This window comes from Strigops habroptila, chromosome 5 (genome assembly GCF_004027225.2).
Source record: "Strigops habroptila isolate Jane chromosome 5, bStrHab1.2.pri, whole genome shotgun sequence".
Lineage (NCBI taxonomy): Eukaryota > Metazoa > Chordata > Aves > Psittaciformes > Psittacidae > Strigops > Strigops habroptila.
Window position 1 is genome coordinate 28,657,558 of NC_044281.2, and position 25,173 is coordinate 28,682,730.

Consider the following 25,173-nt stretch of genomic DNA (forward strand, 5'->3'; position numbering starts at 1 on the left):
ATTCACTTAATTAAGCAGGGACTGTACCTTTGTAAGGACTTGCCTTAAGGCGCAGGCACAAGCCTCAAATGAACAACTACTCACTTTGCACCTAGAGCATCCTGACTCCTGCATGCCCAGTCATGTCCTTTTGGGGTGGTGGGCTTGGTATTTGAAAAAAGCCGCCATCTAAGGACATTTCCTCCGAGTTCATAGCGCTGCCCTTCATGGGTTTTTACCCTCTGCCTTTCGCTTGCCCTCCCGTAATCCTTCGTAAGGACTTGTCTTTAAAACAGATCTTTCCCACATGGATTTCTGGGGCCTCAACAGCCAGTTCGTACGGGAGCAGCCCCGAAGACTGCGCGGCGGCAGCCAGCATCCGCCGAGCGTCAGCCACCGGCGGAGCGCAGGGGCCGCCTCCGCCCGCGGTGCTGCGGGGCAAGCACCCCCGCCGCCTACCGGGGGCCTTCACAGCACTTGTGAGAAGCTCGTTATACACACATCGTGCGCAGCCACCGGCCAGCTCCCGAAACCCCGCCCGCCGCGCCTCGCCTGCCCCCGCTGCGGGGCTCACGGACCCAGTCCCCGTCGGCCTGCGGCCGTGTGTCCCGGCAATAAGGTTCCGCCGCAGCCGCGCCTCCCGGAACTCCGGGCGCAGCCGCTGTTTCCAGGGGATCTCCAGAGAGGGACAGCCGGTGCGGGCCCACGCGGCGCGGAGTGCCAGGTGAGTGGCGTTGGCCGTTCCTGATGCCAGCTGTCTCGCTCCTCAGGGGCCGTGGGTTCCCTGCCGCGGTGGCGGGGGATCTCGGCTTTCCGGGGCTAAAGTAGCGGCCCTTCGCCTGCGGCGGCCCGCGCGGCCGGGAGCGGGCTGCCGGCCTGCCCGGAGACCCGCGTCCTGCCGGGCGCGGAGCCCGGCCTGGGCCGAGCCAAGCGGCCGTGGTGGCGAGAACGCGGTGCCCGGCGCGAAGGGCCTGGGGCCTGTCAGGAGTACTGCTTTGCACAGGGTGGGCAGGCAGGACACAGATTAGCAGTGTCTTTAGCGAGATGGTTCAGTAGCGTTTGCATAGCGCTGCTGTTCTCCCCCAGGTGTGCTGCATGCGTGTGCTGTGTGTGCTAACTGCGTTTTCTTCCTGTGTCAGAAGTGCGCAGTACCACACAGAGACAGTCTGCATCATATTGGTTGTAAACTATTGCTGAAAGAGTAAGATGGAGGAAAAAGAGAAGAAGCAGCATCGTGCAAAGCACAGTGGGCCAAAGGCAGAGAAGAAACGGAAACGTTATCTCAATGATCTTGGAATAGGAGATGAGGAGAATGCGCGGAAGAGGAACCCCAAAGCCTTTACGGTCCAGTCTGCTGTGCGGATGGCCAGGACTTTCCATAGGTAAGAAATGGGAAATGGTTATAGAGCATGCAAGGTCGGCTGGATGGATAGATGTTGCCTGGGGTTCTTTGTTATTGTGTAGAAATATACATAGTGTATTTTTCACTGGTGCACTCACATAACTGATCAGTCACTAGGTTGTGTTGTAGTTTATGCCCATGGCAGAAGCGTGATGCTTTTTGTGTTACATGGTACAGCTGTGTTAGTTAACGGGAAAAAAAAAAGTATGTAGCTCCTTAGACTTGGAGTTCCACATATATGTTAGTAGTATTTGGGCTCTTGTTGAACCTTTGTGCCCAAGCTTTTGCAAATACTGAAGACTTTCAAATAATAAATGTTACCTTTTTTAAGTTCTTGTGTTTGCTTATTATATTTTTTTTCTCAGAACTCAGGATTTGAAGACTAAAAAACATCACATTCCTGTGGTTGACCGTACTCCTTTGGAGCCACCTCCTGTGGTGGTGGTTGTAGTTGGCCCTCCCAAGGTTGGGAAAAGCACCTTAATAAAATGTCTCATTAAGAACTTCACAAGGCAAAAACTGGTTGAAATCCGAGGTCCTGTTACAATTGTTTCAGGTGAGAACAAAGAGGAAAAATTGAAATGCTTACTTAGCGCTCCTTATTTATCTTGCTTTGAGAGCTAGGACTTTTTCATGTTCTCATAAATTTAGGTAATTTTGAAGAAATCATTTGAATGTCTTATTAGGCATACTTATTAACAGTAAAAGAATAGTGAGATTTAGGCCTCTGGGGGACTTGTCCCTCTGAACTTTTCCACCCTGCTGGGATCCCAATTCTGTATCATTTTTTAGTTTTGTGATTTGGGTTTTTTTCCCTTTCTGGCTTTTTCCCAGTTTCTTCCATTCCCAAAACTTTTCCCAAGTTTTCGCTTTCCACTGGGTTCTGTTTTCACTTTTGAACTGTTATTCTCTGGCTTCATCTTAACTTCTGCATGTGTTTCCTGTTCTTTCAGGTTCCTGTTCTCTAATCCCGTCTTTGTGTCCCTTTCTTTTGTAAGCCAAGAACTAATTTGCCTGGCCATTTCTAGTTATATTTCTCCACCTCACCCCGTCATCAGTTCCTTTTCCTTTTTCTTAAGTTTTCAGGCCCAGTTTCCACTTGTCTTATTCTTTTCCTTTCACTTTCATTCTTTTCCCTGAATATTACCTGGGGGGATCATTGAGGTTCTAGGGGGAGCACAGCCCGCAGCAGCTCAAGAGAGCCTTTTCCAAGGGATATCTTGCTGGACAACTCTATGTTTGGTGCAAATAGGTTCTTCAGAGACTTTAACTAGTAAATCTTGTTTTTGCAAGGAATAACTGACAAATACAGGAAAGGAAAAATTGAAAGAAAAATTCATGTGTTCAGCTGGAATTCCTAATTGGTCTACTGGGACTCAACAGTTGAATTCAGCAATTGATTACCTGAAGAAAAAAAAAAGTCATAGATGTTGTCTGTAGTTGCTTAAAGTTGTCATTTTTATGTATTTTACATCTAAAGTTCAGTTAGCTATCTCAGGTTAGTCAAGCTGAGCTAACAGTGGCTGACTACAGGAATGTGACCTGAAAAGAAAGTGATGGACTGATTAGTTTGATCCTTCTGTTTCAGTTTTTCATTCTTAATTCTATTTTCAGGTAAAAAACGCAGGTTAAGTATTATTGAATGTGGATGTGACATTAACACAATGATTGACCTGGCTAAAGTTGCTGATTTGGTGAGTTAACAGTGGCATGTGATTTCTGCTGTAATTTATATTGAAAATACTACATTTGACTGGAGTGCACCAGTGTCTGATTTCTCTACCTATTGCTATGGAAGGCAAAACTGTCTTTAGTTTCAGACAGAACAGGACTAAGCTTGGCCATAAACCCAATATTGTGGAACAACACTTAGGACTTTCCTTATCCTGGGTGTGGGGAGAAATAAAAGTGTGTTTGAGCTGTTCGGGAGGATGTGGAAGAAGGGAAATGTAACTGAACTTCATTGCCGGTACAATGGGTCAACTTTTAATGACAGATCTTATAAGAAGCCAAGGTGATAAAGTGTCTTTTAATTGAAGGATTTGGTCAAACCATGTAAAATCTGAAGATGGCTTTTAGTCAGGAAGTTTTTAACTAATGTATACAGTAGAAATAGGTATTAGTTTACTAGTTGTTTTGATTTGGTACGCTCTGAGTCTTTTGAGGACCGCTGTGTAGTAATACAGTTGATTTCAGTGGAGTGTGGTCAACATTGTAATTGATTTGTAAATTTCAGTTCAGTGGATTACGTCAACTGATCGTGGGGACCTAATGCATGATCCATTTGTCTGTTCAGAATTTCACATTACTTGTGGATGTGGGGTATATTATTAATAGCTGATTACGGCTTGGGATCCTAATCTAGATATTAACTATAAATATCTAAATACATGAGTGCATTTATCCAGATAGTGTTCTACTTGTATGTTTTCTACTTGAGGAAGGGAGAAGTATTGAAAAATACAATTTTTTTCTGTTGGTAGATGTGACTGATGTTTGAGATACTTAATGCACATGATGATGCTGAGAATCTGTTTGGTTTTATTGTTAGGAGGCTGAGATGACATAATTGATTGCAGATCTCTTCATTAGTTCCCATGTGTTTTAAGTTCTTAAATGCTGAGGCCCTAATGCAACTGTGCTTCCATTTTCATGTGACTGTTGGGTGGCGTTTTCCTGTGTTAGTGCGTTTTAGTGATACATAACAGTAATCACAGTGAGTGAATTAAGTTTGTCTCATTTTACCAAAAGACTTGGCCTGAGAGGCATTAGTGCATCCAAGACATAGATATTAAAATTTTACTCATTTTCCCAGACATTGTTGCAAATATTGGGAAATACTCAATTTTGCATATTTTAAATTTGCCAAGTAAACACCAGTTCAGACCTTATTATGGTACTGTATGTTAATGCATTCATAGAGCAGCCTTATTCTTTTATAGTTTTCTTGGAGTCAACAAGCAAATCAAATCTGTATAAAGGAGATTTGATTGACTGGAAGAAGAGGTTTGATTTCCTAAGCTCTCCTAACTGCTAAAGCAGCTAAGGTCCATACTTCAGTTAAAAAGACAAGGTTGATTTTTGCGTTATATGAAAATAAAGAACAAAACTTTTTGCAAGGTTTTGCTTCCCGAGAAGCTTATGATTTTAAAGGTGTGGTCTTTGAAATTGGCTCATGTGCGTACCATGGTGTTACAGTGAAATGCTGATGTTGTGTTTTCAGGTTCTAATGCTTATTGATGCCAGCTTTGGATTTGAGATGGAAACATTTGAATTCCTGAACATTTGTCAGGTACATGGCTTTCCCAAAATTATGGGAGTTCTTACCCACCTGGATACATTCAAGAACAACAAACAATTGAAGAAGACTAAAAAGAAGTTAAAGCACAGGTTCTGGACTGAAGTGTATCCGGTATGACATTCAACATTTATTTTCCCGTATATTTGCATTAAGGAAGCTAAATTAAATGTGGGAGTATACTTAGGTCTTTATTCATCTCTACATCTTTTAAATAATACTATAAATGGACAGTGCTGATTTATCAGATTATGCCCTCTTTCTGCTTTTTGCTAAAATACTTGTGTAATTCTTTATCCCAGTGTGACTAGCTACTAAACATGTGATACTAGTAGAAAGGTCCTTTAGACAGGTGCCATGCAAGGAGGATCTGCTTGTAGGTCTGAGACACAAATTAGCCTTTTTATGAAGTTTTGTGGATGTGAGTTGTTTTCCTTTAAGAATTAGGGAAGAATTTTCATGCTGAAGAAGACTCGTTAGTTTGATCTTTTGGAACCAATTTTAACCTTCAATTTCTGATTATCATTTACAAATTAGAATGTCATTACCTTTTTTTAGTATTAAATTTCTGTTTAATATTTTTGTCTTTTTAATGTGTTTAGGGTGCTAAGCTGTTTTATCTGTCTGGGATGGTTCACGGAGAATACCAAAAGCAGGAAGTTCACAATTTGGGGCGTTTTATCTCAGTTATGAAATTCAGACCTCTTACTTGGCAAACATCTCACCCATATGTTCTTGCAGACAGGTGTGTGCTTTTCTCTCTGTTCTTCTATCTCAGCATAGATAGGACTTTGCTGTTTAAAACCCCCCAAAACCCTATAATATTAGAGCCAGTCAGCTCTATGTGTGAATGGGTATTTAGTGTTATGCAGGTGGTTTTGGGGAAATAAAAGCATACTTTTCAGGTTTGTGCCAATAACTTTAGCTATTCAGTTTTCACTTTCATTAGATGAGGCCTTTGGTATACTGCAAATACTTCAGAAACACAGAAAAAATAAGTAAAAATTGAAATAATCCTGCTTGTCAATGATTATATTGAACTTCTGTGGACAAGAAACAGTATTCCAGCAATTTAACAATAACTGGTGAAATTAGTCTTCCGAGTTCCCTGGAACATTCCTTCTGCTCCATCTCCATGTATAGCATTTGATTCACAGTCTCTTTGGAATATGAAAGTAACCTTGATGGTGGCTCTGTCTACTTGAGTACTTACATCACTTGCCATATTTTATGGCTAGAATGCTTCCATTTATGACTAAACTCCCACAGGTCTCTTTCAAAGCTCTAATTCTTCAGAAAAAAAAGTCAGAAATATCATGCGAAGTCCTGTGAAATACACAAAGCAAAGGGAGGGAAAAGAAAAACATCTGTAGTCTTTCAGTAAGATTATTTTAGGTTGCTATAACTGTTACAATTATTTTGATTGTTGAGGGAGTTCTAAGCTGATCTGCAGTCAGAATGTGCCCATCCTCTTCCTTTGCTGTGTGTTTGCATTGCCTCCCTTGTGCAGTGTAGGAAGGAGCTCTGGAAGGAGTTTCCCCCTCATCTGTCTGAAAACAGCCAATCCCTCTTTCCCTTTACTGTGGTAGTTTTTCTGTTGCTAACTGCCATTATCACAGAAAAGAAGGTAATATGTGGTTGCAGGGAATGCAGCTTTCAGCTGTTTTTCCTCTAATAGCAAAATTGATTTGAGGAGGGCTGTGTGTGGCAAGTATATAAACAGTAATTAAAATGTGCTAAGCAAGCAGTACATGTTTAGTGAAATGTCAATAAGTGTTCTGGAAATACATTGTTGAACATGATTATACAGATTTTAAAATGTTTCTGAAAGATCATTTTGACTATGGATTTTTTGTTTCTTATGATCATTCTATTTCAATTATGAGAGTCTGCAGAACATGCAGTGACAGCAGTGATGCTGCAATTCTCTTTTCTTAAACAGCCTTTTTTCAAAAGTTACTGTTAGGACTGATGCATATTCTAACATTTTTAATGTTGGGTAGAATGGAAGAGTTGACAAACCCGGAAGATGTTCGAATCAATCCGAAATGTGACAGGAAGATATCACTCTATGGATACTTGAGAGGAGCACACCTGAAAAACAAAAGTCAAATTCATATGCCAGGTAATTTGTCATATTCTTATAACTGTTTTTTGTACTGACCTATGAATAACAACATAGCTGTTGCTATTTTTATTGTTGAAATTGTGAAATGGATTTTTCATCTTTCCAAATACATGTTATGCTTTTGGAAATTATTTTTCATAGTACACGTTTTTGTAAAAATAAATCATTGTAAATAATTTTGGTTTTATTTGTTCCATTTTGTTGCAGTGTTTAAACACAGTATTGGCAGTGTCTGAAGTTCTTCAAAGGTGTTTTGCTTTAAAAGGTGCCTGAAGTGCAAAACATACCAGCTGTAATAGTGAAAAGTAAATTCGACTTACGTAAAATTTCTCATATTCTTTGAATAGGTTTCATATTTTAAGTGAATGTTTTAAAAGCTTAATATCAGAAATATTTTAATAAGAAATTTACAGACCTACTCAGAAAAGTGAGTTGTTAGTTTTCTCATTTAAAAACAAGCAAGTTCAGTGGCAGAAGAATTGGATGTTTGATACAGAGCTTGCTGTTGATGAGTCGCGGAATGTTAGAATGTGTTTGGGTTTTTTTATCTTTTCATGGTGAATTGTGTGAATTTCAGAATGAAAACTTCGTGAGAACGTTATTATTTCCCTTGTGTGTCACCCCAGGTGTAGGAGACTTTACTGTGAGTGATGTGAGTTTCCTACCAGACCCCTGTGCTCTACCTGAACAGCAGAAGAAGCGTTCTTTAAATGAGAAAGAGAAACTAGTCTATGCCCCTCTATCAGGAGTTGGGGGCATTGTATATGATAAAGATGCTGTTTATATTGACCTCGGTGGAAGCCATGCTCATGAAAAAGAAGAGGTGAGGGAATACTGTTGGTGATTTTAATTCTCTTGCAAAATGTAGTTTTTAGCTTGAGAGTCAAAATAAGTGTTAAAAAGTAAGCTTCTTTAGAATAATCAATCCTTATATATCCATAGTGGGTATGGATATACCCACTAGCGATTTCAGAGGAGAGATATTTTTATTATCTCTGCATAAAATATCGTGCAACACATTCGAAGGATCACTTAATAAGTACCTAAAGTAGTTTCAGTAATTTTCCAAACATTGACTTAAGATTTGTAAAAATTCCTGTTACTGGGATATTATCACTCTTGTTTTGCAGGGCAGGGTCATTGTGGGAAGGCACAGGATTTGACTGGTCAGAGGGAGAGGTGGAAAACAGATTGCGTACAAACAGATGGAATTCAGCTGTTTTCCCTGTACTGTGCTAAAAGTCATATACGTTTACTGTAGTGGTTGCATGCTGTGAAGGAGGCCCTCTTTAATTTTTCTTGGGTTTAACATTACATGCATTCTTGAAATGTGACGACAGAAGGGAGACCTTGCTATTCCGAGAAAATGTTTACATAAAGTGCTTTGGATTTTTTTCTTACATATGCATGTTTCTACTGTTTTAGGCAGATTAATGACTGCGTTAGCTGTCCATGAGACTTTTTTTTATTCATTTTAATTGAAAACTAAAACATCTTGGCTTTCCAGGAAGAAGTGAGACCAAATCATGAATTAGTTCAAAGCCTCATCTCCACGCACTCAGCCATTGATGTTAAGATGGCATCAAGCAAGGTCTCTCTCTTCATGGACTCTGGACCCATAGGTTCAGAAGATATAGGACAAGAGTAAGTTATGAATGAATCTCTTAATTTCAGGCTCCAATGTAGGAAAAATTCTCTGTAGAGCACAGTTAGAATGGCCTATCGTTTAATTCTTCCTGAGACTACTCATATGCCACATGTGTATTTTGAGATAGGACGAATTGATACTAGAAAAGTTCTGTCAGCAGTATAGTCCTGGTTTCCAGGAATTCTTTGGTGATATAACCCTAAGTAACATATTTGTGTTTTTCTTCGGAGTTTTGGAGAATATCAGCCATAATCTTCAGTAAAATTCATTGTATAACCTATTTTCATTCCATGGAAAACGAAGAATTTCTTGGAATTATTTATGGCTGTAACATAAGGTGTATTCTTAAATTAAGAGGCGTTCCATACTTAAAGAACTCCATTGCCTTTTTAATGTTCTCCATAACTTCACCTTGTTAAAAATAAAAAAAATAAAATTATATATTAACATGAAGCTTCATTGTTTCATTAAAATTTCCTTGTATTTTACCATCTTACCCTGATTGTGATCTTTGGGAAAACAGGTTTGTGATGCCAAAAGAAGAGAGACAGATTGACTTGAAGACTGGAAGAGTACGTCGGAAGGCATTATTTGAAGAAGAGGAGAAAGAAAATGATGATGCAGAAAGTGATGAGGAAGACAACCAAGAAGAAGAAGCAGTGTCTGAGGATGGAAGTGATGGTGATGATGAAGATGATACTGAGGAAGACAGTGGCAGAGAGCCATTAGAGGAAGAGATGGCTGTTGGGAGAGCCAAACGTCTGAAAACAGAGGTGGCTAAAGAAGAAACTGTAAATGAACTGCTAGCATTTGCAGACAGTGATGACGATCTTGAGATGAGTTCTGAAGGAGAAGAAGGAAAAACTGACCCTGAAGAGAGTGAGATGGAGGAAGATGAGGAGGAGGAGGAAGAGCAAAGGACTTACGAAAATGAAAGCTCAGATTCTGAATTTGAGGCTGCAGGCAAAAGAGTATCTGAGTCTAGGCAGTATGAAATAAAGAGTGAAGATACAGAAATGAGATCACAAATTGCAGATCACAGTCTGAAAAGAAAAGCAGTGCTCACTACAGATTCGGGCAACTGTACAGCAGAAGAGGCATCAGAATCCGAGGTTGAAAACTCTTCCCTTGATGAGGGTGATGATGAAGAAGGATCACATGATGAATTGGAAGCTGAGGAGTCAAGTAAGAAAGGATTTCGGCACACTCAAGCAAAAAAAGCTGAAGGACAGTGTAAAGTTAAAGCTGAGGATGATGATGTGGAGAATCTACTGAGAGAGGAAGATGAGTATGAAGAAAAAATAGATTTTTCTGCTGACACAATAGGTAGACTATGAATGTTAAAACTGTCCGTTTTTAATTGGGTTGATTGTTAAAGGATATTATAATTAGTAAATATTGTATAATGTTGTCCCTTCAAAATAAATAAATTGATAAGTGACCATACTTGTAAAGGAATGGGACTTTACAGGATGACCTTCAGAAGTCCCTTCCTACCTGAGCTATTGTGCACATCTGTGAGGAAGACATGTATCATCATGAAAATCAGAGAATCTGTTACTGTTCCTAATAATCTCAAATTTTTGTCCTAAAATTAGGGCTCATCGGGGAAAAAAAATCAGCGATATAATTTGTTAGCCACAGTTTATGTTTCTGTGTATATGTGGAGTATGGAAAAAACCAACCTGTGGGTTCTGTCTACACTTCTTAAGCCTGTTATTGTCATGTCCTTACGTAAATTATTTGTGTAGCTCCTAATCCCTGTTCTTTCTTGGAGGTAGAATGCAAGTTTTTTCCCTTTTCAGGTGCACTTAAGTGGAAAGAGGACCTTGCACAGAAGGCAGCACAGGCCTTTCTGAGACAGCAACGTTCAACCCCCAATCTTCGTAAACTCGTATATGGAACAGGTATACATATGTTTGGAAACTTATACTGTCTTAATATATGCTAGTTTTTCAGCTGTGATCGAGTTTGCAAGTTTGAATCCGAGCGCTGTCTTTTGATGGGAGGCTTGAGAAGAGTTAGTTGACTTTTGGGTGATTTTTTTTTTTTTATTTTTTTATTTTTTTCCATTGCTTATAGTTATTTTCACTAGTAATTGTAATAATGACAGCTCTTACTTTTCCAACAAAAAGCATTTTGAGGTCATTTTCCAGACTACTCTATTGTTACTTGTATTTTCTGGTACAATTATTTCCCCCCAGGCATTTAGAGCTCAGTCATTTAGATAATTATCTGGTAGATACTACACAAATCCATTGTGGTAATTGATGTGTTTTATAAAGGGATGTCGCTTGTTGCTTGTTCTCAGGAATTCCTGTCAGTGACTGAGAGTGGAATATTCTCTTAGACATGACTTAGTATTATCATGTCTGTAGTAAGTGTGCTTGTCAAGAAGAAAAAAAGATAGCTGGCTTAAAAGGAAGAGAAAATTACTATTTCCGTGATTTGTCCTGTTTAATTGACAAGTTTTCCAGTAGTTGAGTGTACAAACCTCATCATGCAGAACCTCTGTAGAACACAATTAGAATTTGGCTTTTGTAAGCCATCCACACTGCAGGAGTGAGATTTGCTGACAGATTCTCAAGACGTCTGGTGTTTTTGATCTACAGACTAACTTAATGTTGTTTCTGTACACAGATGATTTTGGTATTGTTTCTAGTTATGATATTGAATGTACATCCTATGTTTGTTTACTGGGCAATATTATTTTTTTTTCCGATGATTCCAGTTATGCCAATAGAACCAGATTTCAGGTTGGTCAAAGAAATTTGAGCTCTAGAATTTGTGAAATTAATTACATGTTTCCACGAAGAACTGTACAACTGAAGTTCACTATGATCACAGTGTATAGTATGTTCCTGGTTGCTGCTCACCTTATTTTGTTCTTGTGAGGTTGTTAATTTAACTCTTTAACACTGGATCAGTGTAGCTTTTTCTTCAGTCTTTCATATTTAAAACTATTTTTAGTTTGCATCTTCTTTTTTTCTCAAAGTACTTTCATAATACTGCAGGTATTGTGAAACATAAGGTGGAAGAGAAGTTACTAATGAATGTAATTCATGTAGTGTGGTGAGAATAATCACAGCTTGTATGTTTCGTTTAGCTGTTGAGGATGAAGACCCTGAGGGTGAGGACGCAGGTGATGAACTCGGTGGTTTGTTTCATGTCAGCCGTCCAGACAAAGCATCCAAACAGAAAGCTAATGCTCTTGACTGCTCCAAATTTCTGATAGAAAAGCCGCAAGATTGGGATTTAGAAGAGGTAAAACCACTGAATGATTGCTTCAGCGCATCCTATACTGGTTGTGTCCTGCTGTCTCATAAAGTACTACTGAGGTGTCATTGAAACCTATGGGAGCTGCAGCCAGATTGTCATGTTCTGCTACTTGCTGTTGTTAAAGTAGTTACTAGCTAACAGATTCCAAGACCTGTTCTTATAGAAATGAAAAGTTAGAGTAAGTCAATTTAGTGCTTGGCTGTCTTTACTGTTCGGTGGATCATAGTTTCCCCTTCTTTTTACTTCTTGACAAATAAGTAGCAATCCCGAGTGAAAACATAATGTGAGAAGGTAGAGACCTTGTTAATATAAAGACCTCTGGGCAAGAGCTGAATTGGTTTCACATTCCCGCTTTTGCTGAGGCATCATGTACTTTTGGTAATGATGTCTTGATATGGAGGTGTGCGTGAGAATAGCAGATTGAGCTGGTATCTATGATGGAGGAGTGGGGAACGCATTGCAGAATGTTTCTGTTGATCACAAGCTGTAACTGTACAAGGCAATGACACTATTATTTTGCAGGTTATGAGCAGTATTCGAGACTGCTTTGTTACAGGAAAATGGGAAGATGGCAAAGATGCAGCTAAGCTGTTGGAGGAGGATGGTATGTGTAAGACTTCTGAAAATGATTAATGTATACAGGATTTTTAAGAAAAGTATGGCTTGATGGTTACATGTGTAGAATGTTTTGCATTAGTGATATACTTGCAATATTTTCAAACTATTACATAAATTATTATGCAGATACTAATGCAATTAAACATCACTGTAAATCTCTGCACAAACAGTAGGCAAATAGCACATTCTGAATTCTGAAAATATACTCCCTGAAAAATAGTTTATAATTTAAATTAGGAAATTTAGTCCTTGGTCCACACTTGGGCATGCCAACTTTAAGTTAGGTATCTGAGTTTAACTATTCATGCTCTATGAATGGTTTATTCTTCTGGATAGTTTCAGTAGAAATAAGCAGAAATTCTGTTTTAATGGGAAGATAAAGTGGTCATTCACATTTGGCTGAAAAGTGAGATCTATCTTCAGATGTTTTGGAGGTGGTTTTTTAATTAGGAAATATTTATAAAATTTTAATAGTATAGCTGTATCTTGCATGTGAAATAATTGTGGTTTGACAGGCTTCTATGAGCGTTTGTTTTTAACTTAAAAATTGTCTGCTATATTTGTTTTTTAATGAAGGATGGGAAGTCGATTGCTCAGCTGGTGACTTGTGTCATTAGAGTGCTAACTAATGTGTGGTCCTTTAGAATGATCTAAACTTTATTTACATTTTTGAAACCATAAAAGTATTGAAAGGAAAGAGGAGGAGCCACTGGAGTTCAGCCGAGAATTTTCAGCTGAAACTAGAGAGGGCAGAACAGACATATAAAACTGTTGATGGAAAGAAAAAATATTTGCACTGAAACTAATCTACAAAGCAGTACCAAGAAATATACAATACTGAAAGTATGATAAATTGTATGGAACAATACAACAGAATGTTTAACTGTCAGATATCTTGGGTGCTTATGGTTGCAGAAGAACTGTATGGAGATTTTGAAGATCTTGAAACCGGTGTTGTGTACAAAGGGAAGGATGCTGCTGAAGGACATGAGGTCTGACCTGTATTTTTATGTTCTTTAGCAACATACATGCATATGAGTTTCTGATCAAGTGATAAGCTTCCTATGTAATAAACCTAGTTTTCATGAATTGATAGGAAAGAATTCAGTGGGAACAAAGAAAAAAAGATGCATGCATCATGGACTTTGGTGCCTATAAATATCTAGAATGGCATATTTCATTCTCAAACTGAATTGTTGTTTAAAGTTAATTATGTAAGTTACATAATTAACATAATAACATAAATGAATGAGGAAGTTACCTCACTTATTTAACAGTAGGTGTCAGGCTTAATCAAGAGCTGGTGGATCTCGAGGTATGAAAGAAGTGTTTCAAACTCAAATGTGATCATAACTGTTTGTACTGTGTAATTTCATCTGATGCGGAAGACTGTAGAGCTCTGTTTAAACACAGTTTCCTAGTCGTTCCTCATATCTGCATAAAAGAGGCTGGTGGAAGCAATTTTATGCTGTGGCTTGGATATCTTCCAAGAACAGAGCTGTAGTTGTCTGTGATGATACAGATTGAAAAATCAGGGGTTTTTTTCAGACTGAGCAACTTGATGGCTTTGCATTTCCTTATAAAATTGAGGGTAATGGCATAATTTTGGCAGTTTTCAAATGGTCTGTGAACAAACTTCCTCCTCTCTGGCCTCTAGAGTGCTGCCTTCCAGCACACTATTACTCAGTGCTATCAACCATTACTTTTTTTCTTTTTTTCATTATGTTTACTTAAGCTGTATAGTAACAGATAAGTCAGTTCTAGGGACTGTTCCCTGGCATTAAAATAAATGTTACGTCAAGCAGTTTTCTTAATGAAAAGGGGTATGATAGATTATTAAATATTTTGGTCGTTACTGAAGTTACATCTTCCTGTATGAATAACTTACTAATTTCTGTCTAAAATTTAAATATTTTTAAAGTATCTAATAGTTTGCATTATGACAAAATATTACTTAATATATATTAAACCGTTAAGCAGAAGGTTGTTTTTCAGTGAACAGTTCTACATGTTTGATAACTTACTGTTGATTAGTCTGAAAGTGAAGAAGAGGAGGAAAATGAAAAAATGTCCAAACCAGAACCAGAGGAGGAGGAAAAGAAAAAGGAGCGCATGGATAAGAAACGGAAACTGAAAGAAATGTTTGATGCAGAGTATGATGAAGGGGATGCCACGTACTTTGATGATCTTAAAGAAGAAATGCATAAACAAGCACAGGTACAAGCTGTTAACTTCACAATATATCTGGCTATATGTCTTGAAAAATACTCCACAGAGTTTGCCTGAAGGTTTTTTCCTGGAGATACTTCAGAAAATATACACAAAAAAATACATGCTTGCAATTTTTTTATGGTTGAACATTTTGCTTCCGTAACTGGAAAGAAAAACAATCAAACAAACCAGAGATTAATTTTAATTGACTTCAGTTAACCATACTCTAAATCACTGAATAAGTCAGGATGTGTCATCTAAGCTTCATCTACTTAAAAGTTTTTAAGCTTTCCATTTGTTCCATAGTGGTGGAACTAGCATGACAGGTCCCAAAAAAACCCAAAACATAGGAGAAAAAATTCCTTTCCAGGAGGTGTGGGGGGGGAAGGCAGGCATCTTTTTATGTGTAGGAAGGTGAAAAACTTTCTCATACTAATTTGTGTCAAATATTTTCCCAGTATTACTTCTAGTGTGTTTTTTGCAATGTTATTAACGGATAAGTAAGTTCTGTAAGCCTTTTCATCAAACCATCAAGTTATTTTAAGGAATAAATAATTGGTGACCATTGCTCTTTACATGTGGTAGAAGTCTTAAGGGTAACTGTATCCAGAAAGTAGCTTCTTTCTTTGGCTGACTTGGGAGAACATTGCCTTATATTGCTAATAACTTCACTGCCTTCTGACAACATGTTGTCCTAAATAGTCATTACATTAATCGTTACCTTCTTGCGTTAGCCTCCGTCATAAGTGATCATATGAGCTCTGGTATGATGTACTTACTAAGAGCACTGCAAGCATAAAGACTGGCATTCCAGTAAAGAAATACAAGACAATTTGCAACTGTTTGACTTGAGGTCTGTTCCAGAAATACATATCAGCAGTACTCCTACTGCGGGATGGAAGGGCAAGGATCTCAAACTGGGGATGTGTAAAGGCTTCTAGAATAATTTACTTGGACCAGAAGATTTGTGCCATATCTCAATCAATACCTTGAGAAATGAAATTAATAATTAGTTTGCTTAAACATGGCATTCTAAAGGTAGCTGAACATCAAGAGCTAGAACAGGAGCGTGAGGCTTCTGTTATTCACAAGTATATCTTGTTAAATATGTACATAATATCTACATTCAAATGATACAGAAGAGCTTTAAAAGACCCTTTTGATGACATACAGTGTGAGGTTGCACAGAAATATTTTTAAGCTGCTGAGTAAGATAGGAGCCCAGCCTTCTCATAAAGTGGCACCTTAAAGATCAGGATGTTAACTTTAAAAGGTACTTGGGCTCCTAAATAAAAATGTACTTCTGATAGTTGCATCTTTAAAATCCAAAGTGACTCTTATGAAAGATATATCAAAGTCACTCAGTCATTTGCTTCTTTTGGGTACTGTCTTTCAACTAGACTTAACAGGCCCACTTGGGATTTCAAATTGGAAGGAATTCATGGTGGCGGAGATCTTGCTGTGAATAAAAAGTCACGGAACCTATAGATCTTTCCCAAAAGATTTATATAAATGTTAACATGTCTTAAATAGAACTGGCACCTCGTGAACAAGTTGTTAGTGCTTGAATTTTGTAAAACACATGGTGGCTTTCTTTTTGTCACATAGCTTAATCGGGAAGAATTTGAAGATCAAGATGATGAGACCAGAGTGCAGTATGAGGGCTTCCGGCCTGGGATGTATGTTCGAATAGAAATTGAGAATGTCCCATGTGAATTTGTCCTGAATTTTGACCCTCATTATCCTATTATCCTGGGTGGTCTAGGCAACAGTGAAGGAAATGTTGGATATGTACAGGTATGTAACCAGAGCTGTGAGTGCACTTTGTATTGGCACAGGTGTGCTTCAGAGTGTCTGGGAGTTTCTTATTTTCTGTTTATTAAAGATACAGAGAGAAACCTTCGTCTTTGTCTCTTGAATAGGGGATTCGTTTTTGACACTATTAACTACAGTAGCAGATGCTGGATTTTTATAGGCTTGACTGGATAACTGGAAAAAGTTACTGTTGTTTAATGTTCATCTACAGAGATGTCTTAGGACTAAGGTCTGATATTGCAATTGCTAAATTGCAAACATAAATTGTGCTCTGAGGTTCATGGTCTATGGACAAATGGCTATAGAAAAGTTACTAGCACACACATATATATATATATATGGTAAAATAATACTTGTATGCACACAAACATGACTTCAAAGTGAGTGAAATACTAATTAGCTTGATCTTTGCGGTTAACCTAGTGTTAACTAGGTTAATGAGAATCTTCAAAGGTACAGAGCTTACTGAGTAAAAAATACTAGTGTAGATGGTGCTTTCAATTATTCGTGAAATTAAGGCTTGATTTTCAGAATTAATGTTGTTATCCTGTAACAGTATTGTTCATCTGTTCTTCTAATTAGTTGCGCCTGAAGAAGCACCGATGGTATAAGAAGATACTTAAGACACGTGATCCTTTAATCTTCTCATTAGGGTGGAGGCGATTTCAGACTATCCCCATGTTCTACATTGAAGATCACAATGGGCGTCATAGGCTTCTGAAGTACACACCGCAACATATGCATTGTGGAGCAACTTTCTGGGGTAAGGGCATTCTGGAGTTACTGTCCTGTGTCACTTAATCATTATAAAATTCTCAGGCTTTACAGGATGTATCAGGAAGTACAGCCAGTAGCTTTTAGAATGGAAAGTCTTAAAAAAGTTGTATTCCCCATGAAATACCAAATAACACCAAATAGTACGGGAAAATAGGCTATTGCATATAATTGGTGAATTATTTGAATGATTTGTGAATTATTTGGCTTTTAATCAAATTCTGAGCATGCAGCTAGGTTGTATTGCATCAAAGAGGAATGTGATTTGTTGGCTGTTTGCAGAGAGACACTTGCACACATTATGGGCCCAGTCCTGCAAATGCTTCTGAACAGGAGTAACTTCTTGTTAACTATTCCTTTTACTTTCGTGGGGTTGTGTATGTGAGTAATGGGTTAAATGCTTTAACATTTTATTTGGTTTTATTAATTGAGAATATTTGGCATGTATTTCTAAGCTTTCTGACTTTAAATGGAAGCTAGATGTTGTGTAGTAAAGCTTTTCATAAATTTTTTAATTTAATGTTCTTGTAGGGCCCATTACTCCTCAGGGGACAGGATTTTTGGCAGTTCAGTCTGTCAGTGGCACAACGGTAGGTTTGTTATCACAAAAGGTTGTTTACTACTTTCCACATGTGTTTGGACATACAGATTTGGGGAAGAAGGTGTATGTGTGGGAAAGCAGTGATGTAGGAACTGAAAAAGCAGGTAGACTTAAGCTTTTGAAAGGTGTATTATGATAAGAAACTGGATGGACACTTTTCTAACAATTTTTATCTGCTACACTGAAAATGACCAATACTGCTTTATTATTTTCTGTGGAAGGAATTATACCTACCTGATTTTCAGTTATTAAGTATACAGATAACTTTAAAACCTTTTCACAGGATGAGATGCTGTTGAAAATGTCTCTAGCATGGTACTGACTTACAGCAGTGCACAAAGCACTTCTCCTTTGAGACTTTCTGTCTGAGTAAGATTGTGTTTCGTAAAAGAGAACACAGTGAGGTAGTTAACAAGGACTCTTAGATTGCTTCCAAGGTAATTAGAATGGCAGTTCTGAAAATCTCATTAGGGAATGGTAGGAATGTTATGTCAGCAGCACCTCAACTAGTCTGTACGAAGTCAGTTTGCATTTGTCATGTTGCCGTACTCCTGCAGAGGTTATAAATTCTGAACTCAAACTCTAAAAAGCAGTGAAATTGTATCAGGGAAATGGTTTCTTCACTGGTAAATATACATTCAGCAGTGTCTTTCATCTCTGTATGTTTCAGCCTGATTTCCGGATTGCTGCAACAGGAGTTGTGCTCGATTTGGATAAATCCATAACTATTGTAAAGAAATTAAAACTAACTGGTTTTCCATTCAAAATTTTTAAGAACACTTCTTTTATTAAGGTAGGTATGTAGGTATGTATACTGTAAAACCACAGGTACCAATGTTAGGAAAGAATGAAACCTAGGACTCCATCCATCTCTCTTTCCTGAGGCAGAAGTTCACCTTAATTGTTGCATACTCTTCTGGCTCTCAGTTGCTGCTTGGCTTTTTTTTGAGCTCTCTTCAGTGCACTTTCTGAAGTTTGATTCAGTTTGATCCCACTGAGTTTCAGCTTTGGGATCAAAGATGACTTCTAGCAGTGCTTAGGACTGTATAATTACAGTTACAAAAATGTTTGGGACAGGAAGTATTGCAGAAGAGAATTTTCACTGACCTTCCAACTGTCCTTAGATCACCTTTCAAGCTCAGGAGGAGGTTAAATTATTCTCTGTTTGGGGCAGTAATCAACTAAGCACTGATCCCAACAGTGAAGTGCTCAGGTATTCACACTAAGCATACACAGATTTATTTTTTTTTTTTCTGATTTCCTTGTGATTTATGAAAGAAGCACAGACCTTGGAGAACTATATTGTGTTAGCCTCGTAGCTAGCAACTTAAAGGCAGCTTACTTGCTTTTAGGGTATGTTGTGTTTTACCAGATGACTTTAAAAGAGAACTGGACAGATTCTCTTAAATATGTTCTGTTTTAGAATTTTAAATGTATGTATTTAATGCGAAGAAGCTTTGCTAGATTACCTCTTTTTTACCCTAAAGTACTATCTTTTTACCCTAAAGTCAGCTCAGTAGGTTTTGGTATGATCAGGACTGTTAGTATAAACACAATGATATGTTCTTCCTATTTCTTTGTAAGATAGGCTTCTGGGAATTACTTAAGTTTTTGTAGCCTACATAGGTCACAGAGAGACTTAGCATCTTGAATGATGGTGGCTAATTCACACTTTCAGGGAATGTTTAACTCTCAGTTGGAAGTGGCTAAATTTGAAGGTGCAGCAATTCGTACTGTGAGTGGTATCCGAGGACAGATCAAAAAGGCCCTCCGAACTCCAGTAGGTGCTTTCAGAGCAACATTTGAAGACAAATTGCTGATGAGTGGTAAGTTGCACTTTCCATGTAAGTTATCACACAACTTTCATCCTGCTTCACAGATTGAAAAGACATGTCTCAGAATCTCTGGAATCTGATAATTGAGATCTGAATTCAAAGAGCATGAAATGCCTGGTGAGATGCAGAATTAAATTAAAAAAAAAAAGTACATTTTATGTTGTATTTTTTTCAATTGGAAGTAATATAGTATGCAGATGAAAAGGTTTGTCTTGGAGACCTGTTTCGCTCACTATTTTCAAGTGTTTTACACAGCATGGTATTCTTTTCTCATTGAACGCGAAGATTAATTATATTTAGTGGTAGTAGAAGAACATTTTTCTGAGAAATCCAGAGTTGCATTGTAACTCTAGTTAACTTTTTTCCTTAACCTGTTGGGGAAATTATGCGGGGGATAGGGCTGGGTTATCTTCTATGTTTGCTGAGTGTCACTGTGATGTTGAGAACATGAGTTTATGCTTGTTTGGGTTTAATGACCTCTATTTTCTTAAACCTATTGAAATTATGTGTAGTGCAAAATAAATGCCAGTTAGTTCTTTTATAAAAAGAGGTGGAGGAAAAGCAAATTGTCTTTGTCAGTAGTAGTAGAGGCACAGATACATACATGAACTGCGTTGCTAGCTCTATAATATGAATAATGAATAGGGTGTATTCAACTGGCTGCCCTTCAGAAATATGTACTGTTCAAGACTTTATGGAGTTTTGCAGGATCTGAGTGTACAAGTTACCTTGCCTTTTGCCCAATGTTGAAGAGATTTGGTATATATACCAAACACAACTCTAGCATGTGGTCTAGATGTTATTTACCTATTCTATTCAGGCAGTCTTTGCTTAGAGAGTGGATGTGATGAGTTGTGTGTTATAGAGCCAAGTAACATTTCATTTTCTTTCAGATATTGTCTTTGTGAGGACTTGGTATCCTGTTTCTATCCCAACATTTTATAACCCCGTAACATCCTTGCTGAAGCCAGCAGGTGAGAAAGATAGTTGGAGTGGAATGAAAACAACAGGCCAGCTGAGGCATGAGCGAGGCATCAAACTGAAACAAAACAAAGATTCCCTCTATAAGGTATATTTCATATGACTTTTTTTTTTCTCTCTTTTAAGCCAGTTTTCATAGTCACGTTTGCACTCTGCCTCAGACTCTGCAGCGTGAGAGCAGTGTAAATACCTGCTCATACATATGCATGCCTGACTTCATATTTTTATCCACTAGGCACAGTCTTTCCTTGCATGAGATAGGAATAAAGCAGTGGAAAGCAGATTGTTGCGGGTCAGTGGAAGTTTATAAAGTAATCTGCAGGGTAGAAGTCTTACCCAGTGGCTTACTGAGGCTTCTGTCATAGTAAAATTGCGGCGAACACACCATTCACAATTCGATGCAAGGATGTCAGAGAAGTTTTTTGGGTTTGGGGTTTTTTGGGGAAGGGGGAGGGCACGGAGGGGAAAGTGTCTCTGTGTTGGATTGTGGTGTTTGTTTTTCTTCCCCTGAAAGATGGAAAATAAAAGCTTTTTAAGATCATGATCTTATATATGTGTTATATCCATTCTTTTAGCCTATTGTGAGGGAGAAAAGGCATTTCAATAAGCTCCACATTCCTAAAGCACTGCAGAAGGCACTGCCTTTTAAGAACAAGCCTAAGAATCTCGAGAAGAAAGGCAAGACTCCAAAAGACCAGTGGAGACCAGCTGTTATCAGGGAGCCTCATGAAAAGAAGGTAATTATCACTTGCTCTGAAACAAGGACTCACAAAGTGTAAATGTATTGCTTAGACCATTTCTAACTTATTTTAGCACTTGACTCTACTGCTAGAACTGAAGGCGTATGTACTAGTGAAAAATGATCACCTGCAATTTGTTTTATTCCTGTTTTGTCATGCAGAATGTGTATGGAACTGTCACTGACTGGACAGTGTCTATTTTTTTAAAATAGTAGGTCATCTTAAGCTTAACTGTGATTTTTGTTCTTGTCACAGCACTTGCAAGGTATTTCAGTTGGATGTAGTGCTCTGACATTATGGATTATTTAAATTGGCGACTGTGGTCTTCTGACTTGTCATTGCTATGCGTTATTGACACAGACAGGACTTGAAGCGAATATTCTGCTTCAAAAATTGAGGATTACAGAGCGTTTGCAAGGGCAACAAGATCCAAACTGCAGTTTAAGTGTTCTGTAGTAGCAGTTAGGCGTAGCCTTTTAAATAGTACCTAACCAAAATCAGAGTTCACAAAAAATAAACCTTTGATTAACTTCCTAGGAAGATAAACAGTTAAACCATTTTAGAAATTGGGCAACAGGTGCAGAAATAATTAGGAACTTGCCTTGAATCTCTGATTCACTATATGTCTCTCTGCAGAGGTTAAACTGTTTCTTGCTCGCCAAAACCGAACTGTTTGTATATTGATTCTCCATTTTCTGTTTTAGATATCAGCTCTACTCAGTGCTTTGAGTACAGTGAATAATTACAAGATAAAGAAAGCCAAAGTAAAACATCGGGAACATCTTAAAGAGTATCTCAAAGTTAAGCAGAAGGAGGATGAACAGAAATTCAAGAGGCAAAAGGAGGCTAAGAAAAAAATCTATCGCATACTGGGACAAAGGGAGAAAAAGAGGCAGAAGTCAAGCTTGAAAGGATCTAGCAAGGGAGAGAAGAGTATATAAAATATCAGATTTCAGGCTGAATGGAGAACGAGGGTAGCTGTGCAATTTTCTGTTGGAGAAACAAAAAGGCCTTGGACTACACTAGATGCGATCTCAAGAGAAGAAAAAAAAATGCAAATATGACATTATTCATACTCTTGAATACATTTAGCAGTGTATATAAATAAGATGTAGAAGTATGGATTGTGGTTTTTCTACCTGATACTCTGGAGGGCTTTGTATTTCAGTATATTTCTATCCATACTGCATATTCTATCTAGCCAATAAAAGTATTTTAATGTCATTTACAGAATATTTGTTTGTAAGTGTTTTATCTTAGGACTAGTGGACTTCTGTAGGGGAAAAAAGTCCTCTGGATGTCTCTGAATGTGTTTCTGTGTTGGCAATACTTTGAGACATAGCCTAAATTTTGCCTTTGGCAAATCTTCCATTAAAAGGTGTGAAGATCAGCTGTTACTGGGCAGGAGTGTTGGATTCTCTAGCTTTGATGTGCTAGCAGATGCCACCAAAGGAGCTTGCAGTGTTTAGATCATCTGGTCCTGCATGAAAGCATCTCAGTTTTTTCCACTTCTCACTAGATGTTAAGCAGACCTTTAAAAGAGTGTTCCATCCAGATCTTCTGTTACTTGACCAGTTTCGGCACAGTGGCCCTGCCAGTAGATACCTCAATGCCTGCAGCTTTCTGGACAAATGGTATCAGACCCTTCACAAATGTGTGTAACTCCTTGGTGATTTTCTGTGAGGTAGGCACAGGTGGGGTAACTTGCTGCTTTTGGGAATATGTTCCTTTGTCCAGCCAGCTCAGTTAGACTTTCTTAAGGTGAAGTAGTAGATGGTTTCTATCCTGTTAAATTGACTGAGAGTTGAAGTCTTCCTCTGCATTACAAGAGGCTTTGAACAATCATTCTGTTTGAAGAGTAGAGCAATCTGTTCTTTTTATGTCATATATGGCATCAAATAGTTACTGTAATATATGTATTTTTAATACTTCATCAAACAGTCAGTGGGTTGGATAACATCAGTAATTTCTTGGTCTCCTTCCTGAATGAGTTTACTTTTTATCATCAAGCCAAAATTCATTATTATTACGCTGTAGTAATGTTTGCTATCTCAGATGAGAGATCTCATGTGGGATCAGGCTTCCTCACACAAAACCTCTCTACTGAATAGGTTTGTAGATTTCTTTTGTGAACGTTTAGCATTTCAGGATTTTCATAATTAATCTCATCATGTTCTGTGTACTGATACTGAAATTCTAATGCATCCGTCTTTGCTGTATGATATTAAGCTGATGCCTGACTCAAATTAATTTGTCAGTAATTTCCCTCCCCCCGCCATGAGATTGGGCTGAGGTCATGTGAATGTGAAAACATGATTTATGCATTAATGATTCAAGATTCTCTGCTGAATAGACAACCTCTGCCTTCAGGGATTTACAACAAAGCTGTTGGGTTTTTTTGTGCCACAGAGTGGTGCAGGGTTGTCCACTATGACCATTGTTCTGCAGGGTTGTTTCCTCTTCCGTCATTTTGTGCTAGGCTAGGTCTAATCTAAACCATCAAGTGTTCCCTATTAATCCTACTTCTATGCTGTTGTGAGCATACTTCCATCTCATGTGCTGTTGTTTGCATCTTCCATGTGTTCTTGTGTGACAAGTAGTTGTAGTTTTTTTGAGCACCTGGAAAGTTACCACTGCAACACTTGAGTTATTTCACATCTGCTGTTTGTATGTAATGAAAAATAATTGTGATCCAGTTCCTAATAGCTTTACCAAAGATGAAAATGGAGAAATAGTGGACTTCAGTCTTGTTTTTATTGTGGAGAGAACCACTCAGAGAACCAACCAAGCATGAACATGTTTCACCTGTGAAGACCACACAAGAGACTTGTTCTGGAATATACTTTTTAACTCTTTAAGTAGCCCTTTCAAAGGGAAGGGAGAGAAAACTTCGTAAATTAACTTTTTTTTTTTTCTTAATAAAAAAAAGGTTAATGTGCAGTGAGTGGTAGATAGGAGATGTTGTGTGTTATGAGCCCAGCTAAAAGAAAGGTAGAAGTCTTGCAATCTCTTGCAGCACTGACTTTATTTTGGAAGCCGATGAGCGAGAACCAGTTCAGTGATCATCCCAGCAGAGCCTGGCTCTGCCTTGGACCTGGGGAAGCCTCACATGGTGACAGGGAGGCTATACCTTTGCTAATTGTCCCTGGGCAGTGATTTACAGTGCTGTGGGGAAGGCCACTGTAATTCCTTTGCTCCAGCATGAGGGGAGTGCTGCAATACACATAGGTTGAATTTGTTGCTGTATTTGTCTGAAAATAAGTGTGCTACAGCCTCTGTGTAGCTGGGGGAGATGTTAATACTGTATGTGAGGAGAGCTACCCAAGTCCAGGTAACAAAGGTATTTCTCTTGTCCAGAAAGACTAAATAAACCTTTCGTTTTAGTAGCAACAGCAACCTCTAATAGAGCTTTTGGCCTGTTTTTAACATCAAATGGTTTAGTTTCGTGCCTGGGATAAGAAAGGGCAGTAACCTCCAAAATTATTTAAACCACTGGGCCAGGCACGCAGCTTCACTCCCCTCTCATCGGGGCCTTGGGCAGAGAGGAGGCCAAAGCCTGTCCTGCAGGCTGCGTCCCTCATTGCAGCCATCACGTAAAGCTGCCTGCTAGGAAAACAAAACCAATATTGACAACACCTCATCAGCTGCAAAAAAAGCCTGAGTTATCAAAGGGAATTGCTGGCAACCCTCTTGCACTGGCAGGTGGCGGAACAAGGGGCTGAACTGTTCTTATCTTGGATAAACCTAGTCAGCACTGCGGGAGGTATGTATAATTAGCAGTCTTGTTCGTGATTAAGCCGTAGGCAAACATGGAAACCTGTAACAAAGGCAAAGTCGGCTGTACAATGTTTTCCACAGTAAAGG

At 38.4% G+C, this 25,173-nt stretch overlaps 1 protein-coding gene across 2 annotated transcripts; it reads left to right on the top strand.

Annotated features, from left to right (window-relative positions):
- Positions 1–529: 529 nt before the first annotated feature.
- BMS1 (BMS1 ribosome biogenesis factor) lies at positions 530–22,542 on the top strand. 2 transcript variants are annotated; one of them, XM_030485493.1, is made up of 23 exons: positions 530–703; positions 1,119–1,361; positions 1,747–1,937; positions 2,996–3,075; positions 4,605–4,793; positions 5,282–5,424; positions 6,683–6,804; positions 7,434–7,630; positions 8,315–8,451; positions 8,979–9,781; positions 10,261–10,362; positions 11,562–11,719; positions 12,257–12,338; positions 13,268–13,344; positions 14,387–14,569; positions 16,172–16,360; positions 16,961–17,141; positions 17,684–17,742; positions 18,424–18,546; positions 19,432–19,579; positions 20,482–20,657; positions 21,145–21,306; positions 22,014–22,542. In XM_030485493.1, the coding sequence occupies exons 2-23, from the start codon at positions 1,186–1,188 to the stop codon at positions 22,248–22,250; spliced, it is 3,915 nt and encodes a 1,304-aa protein (XP_030341353.1). In that variant the 5' UTR covers positions 530–703; positions 1,119–1,185; the 3' UTR covers positions 22,251–22,542. The 2 variants fall into 2 exon arrangements, with proteins under 2 accessions (XP_030341353.1, XP_030341354.1); XM_030485494.1 differs by having other exon boundaries at positions 655–703; positions 1,122–1,361.
- Positions 22,543–25,173: the final 2,631 nt, after the last annotated feature.

Bases quoted from the DNA above. Each gene is read 5' to 3' on its own strand.
- BMS1 (XM_030485493.1), top strand. From the start codon at position 1,186: ATGGAGGAAAAAGAGAAGAAGCAGCATCGTGCAAAGCACAGTGGGCCA. The intron at 1,362-1,746 runs GTAAGAAATGGG...TTTTTTTCTCAG, and splicing joins ATGGCCAGGACTTTCCATAG to AACTCAGGATTTGAAGACTA. The intron at 13,345-14,386 runs GTCTGACCTGTA...ACTGTTGATTAG, and splicing joins ATGCTGCTGAAGGACATGAG to TCTGAAAGTGAAGAAGAGGA.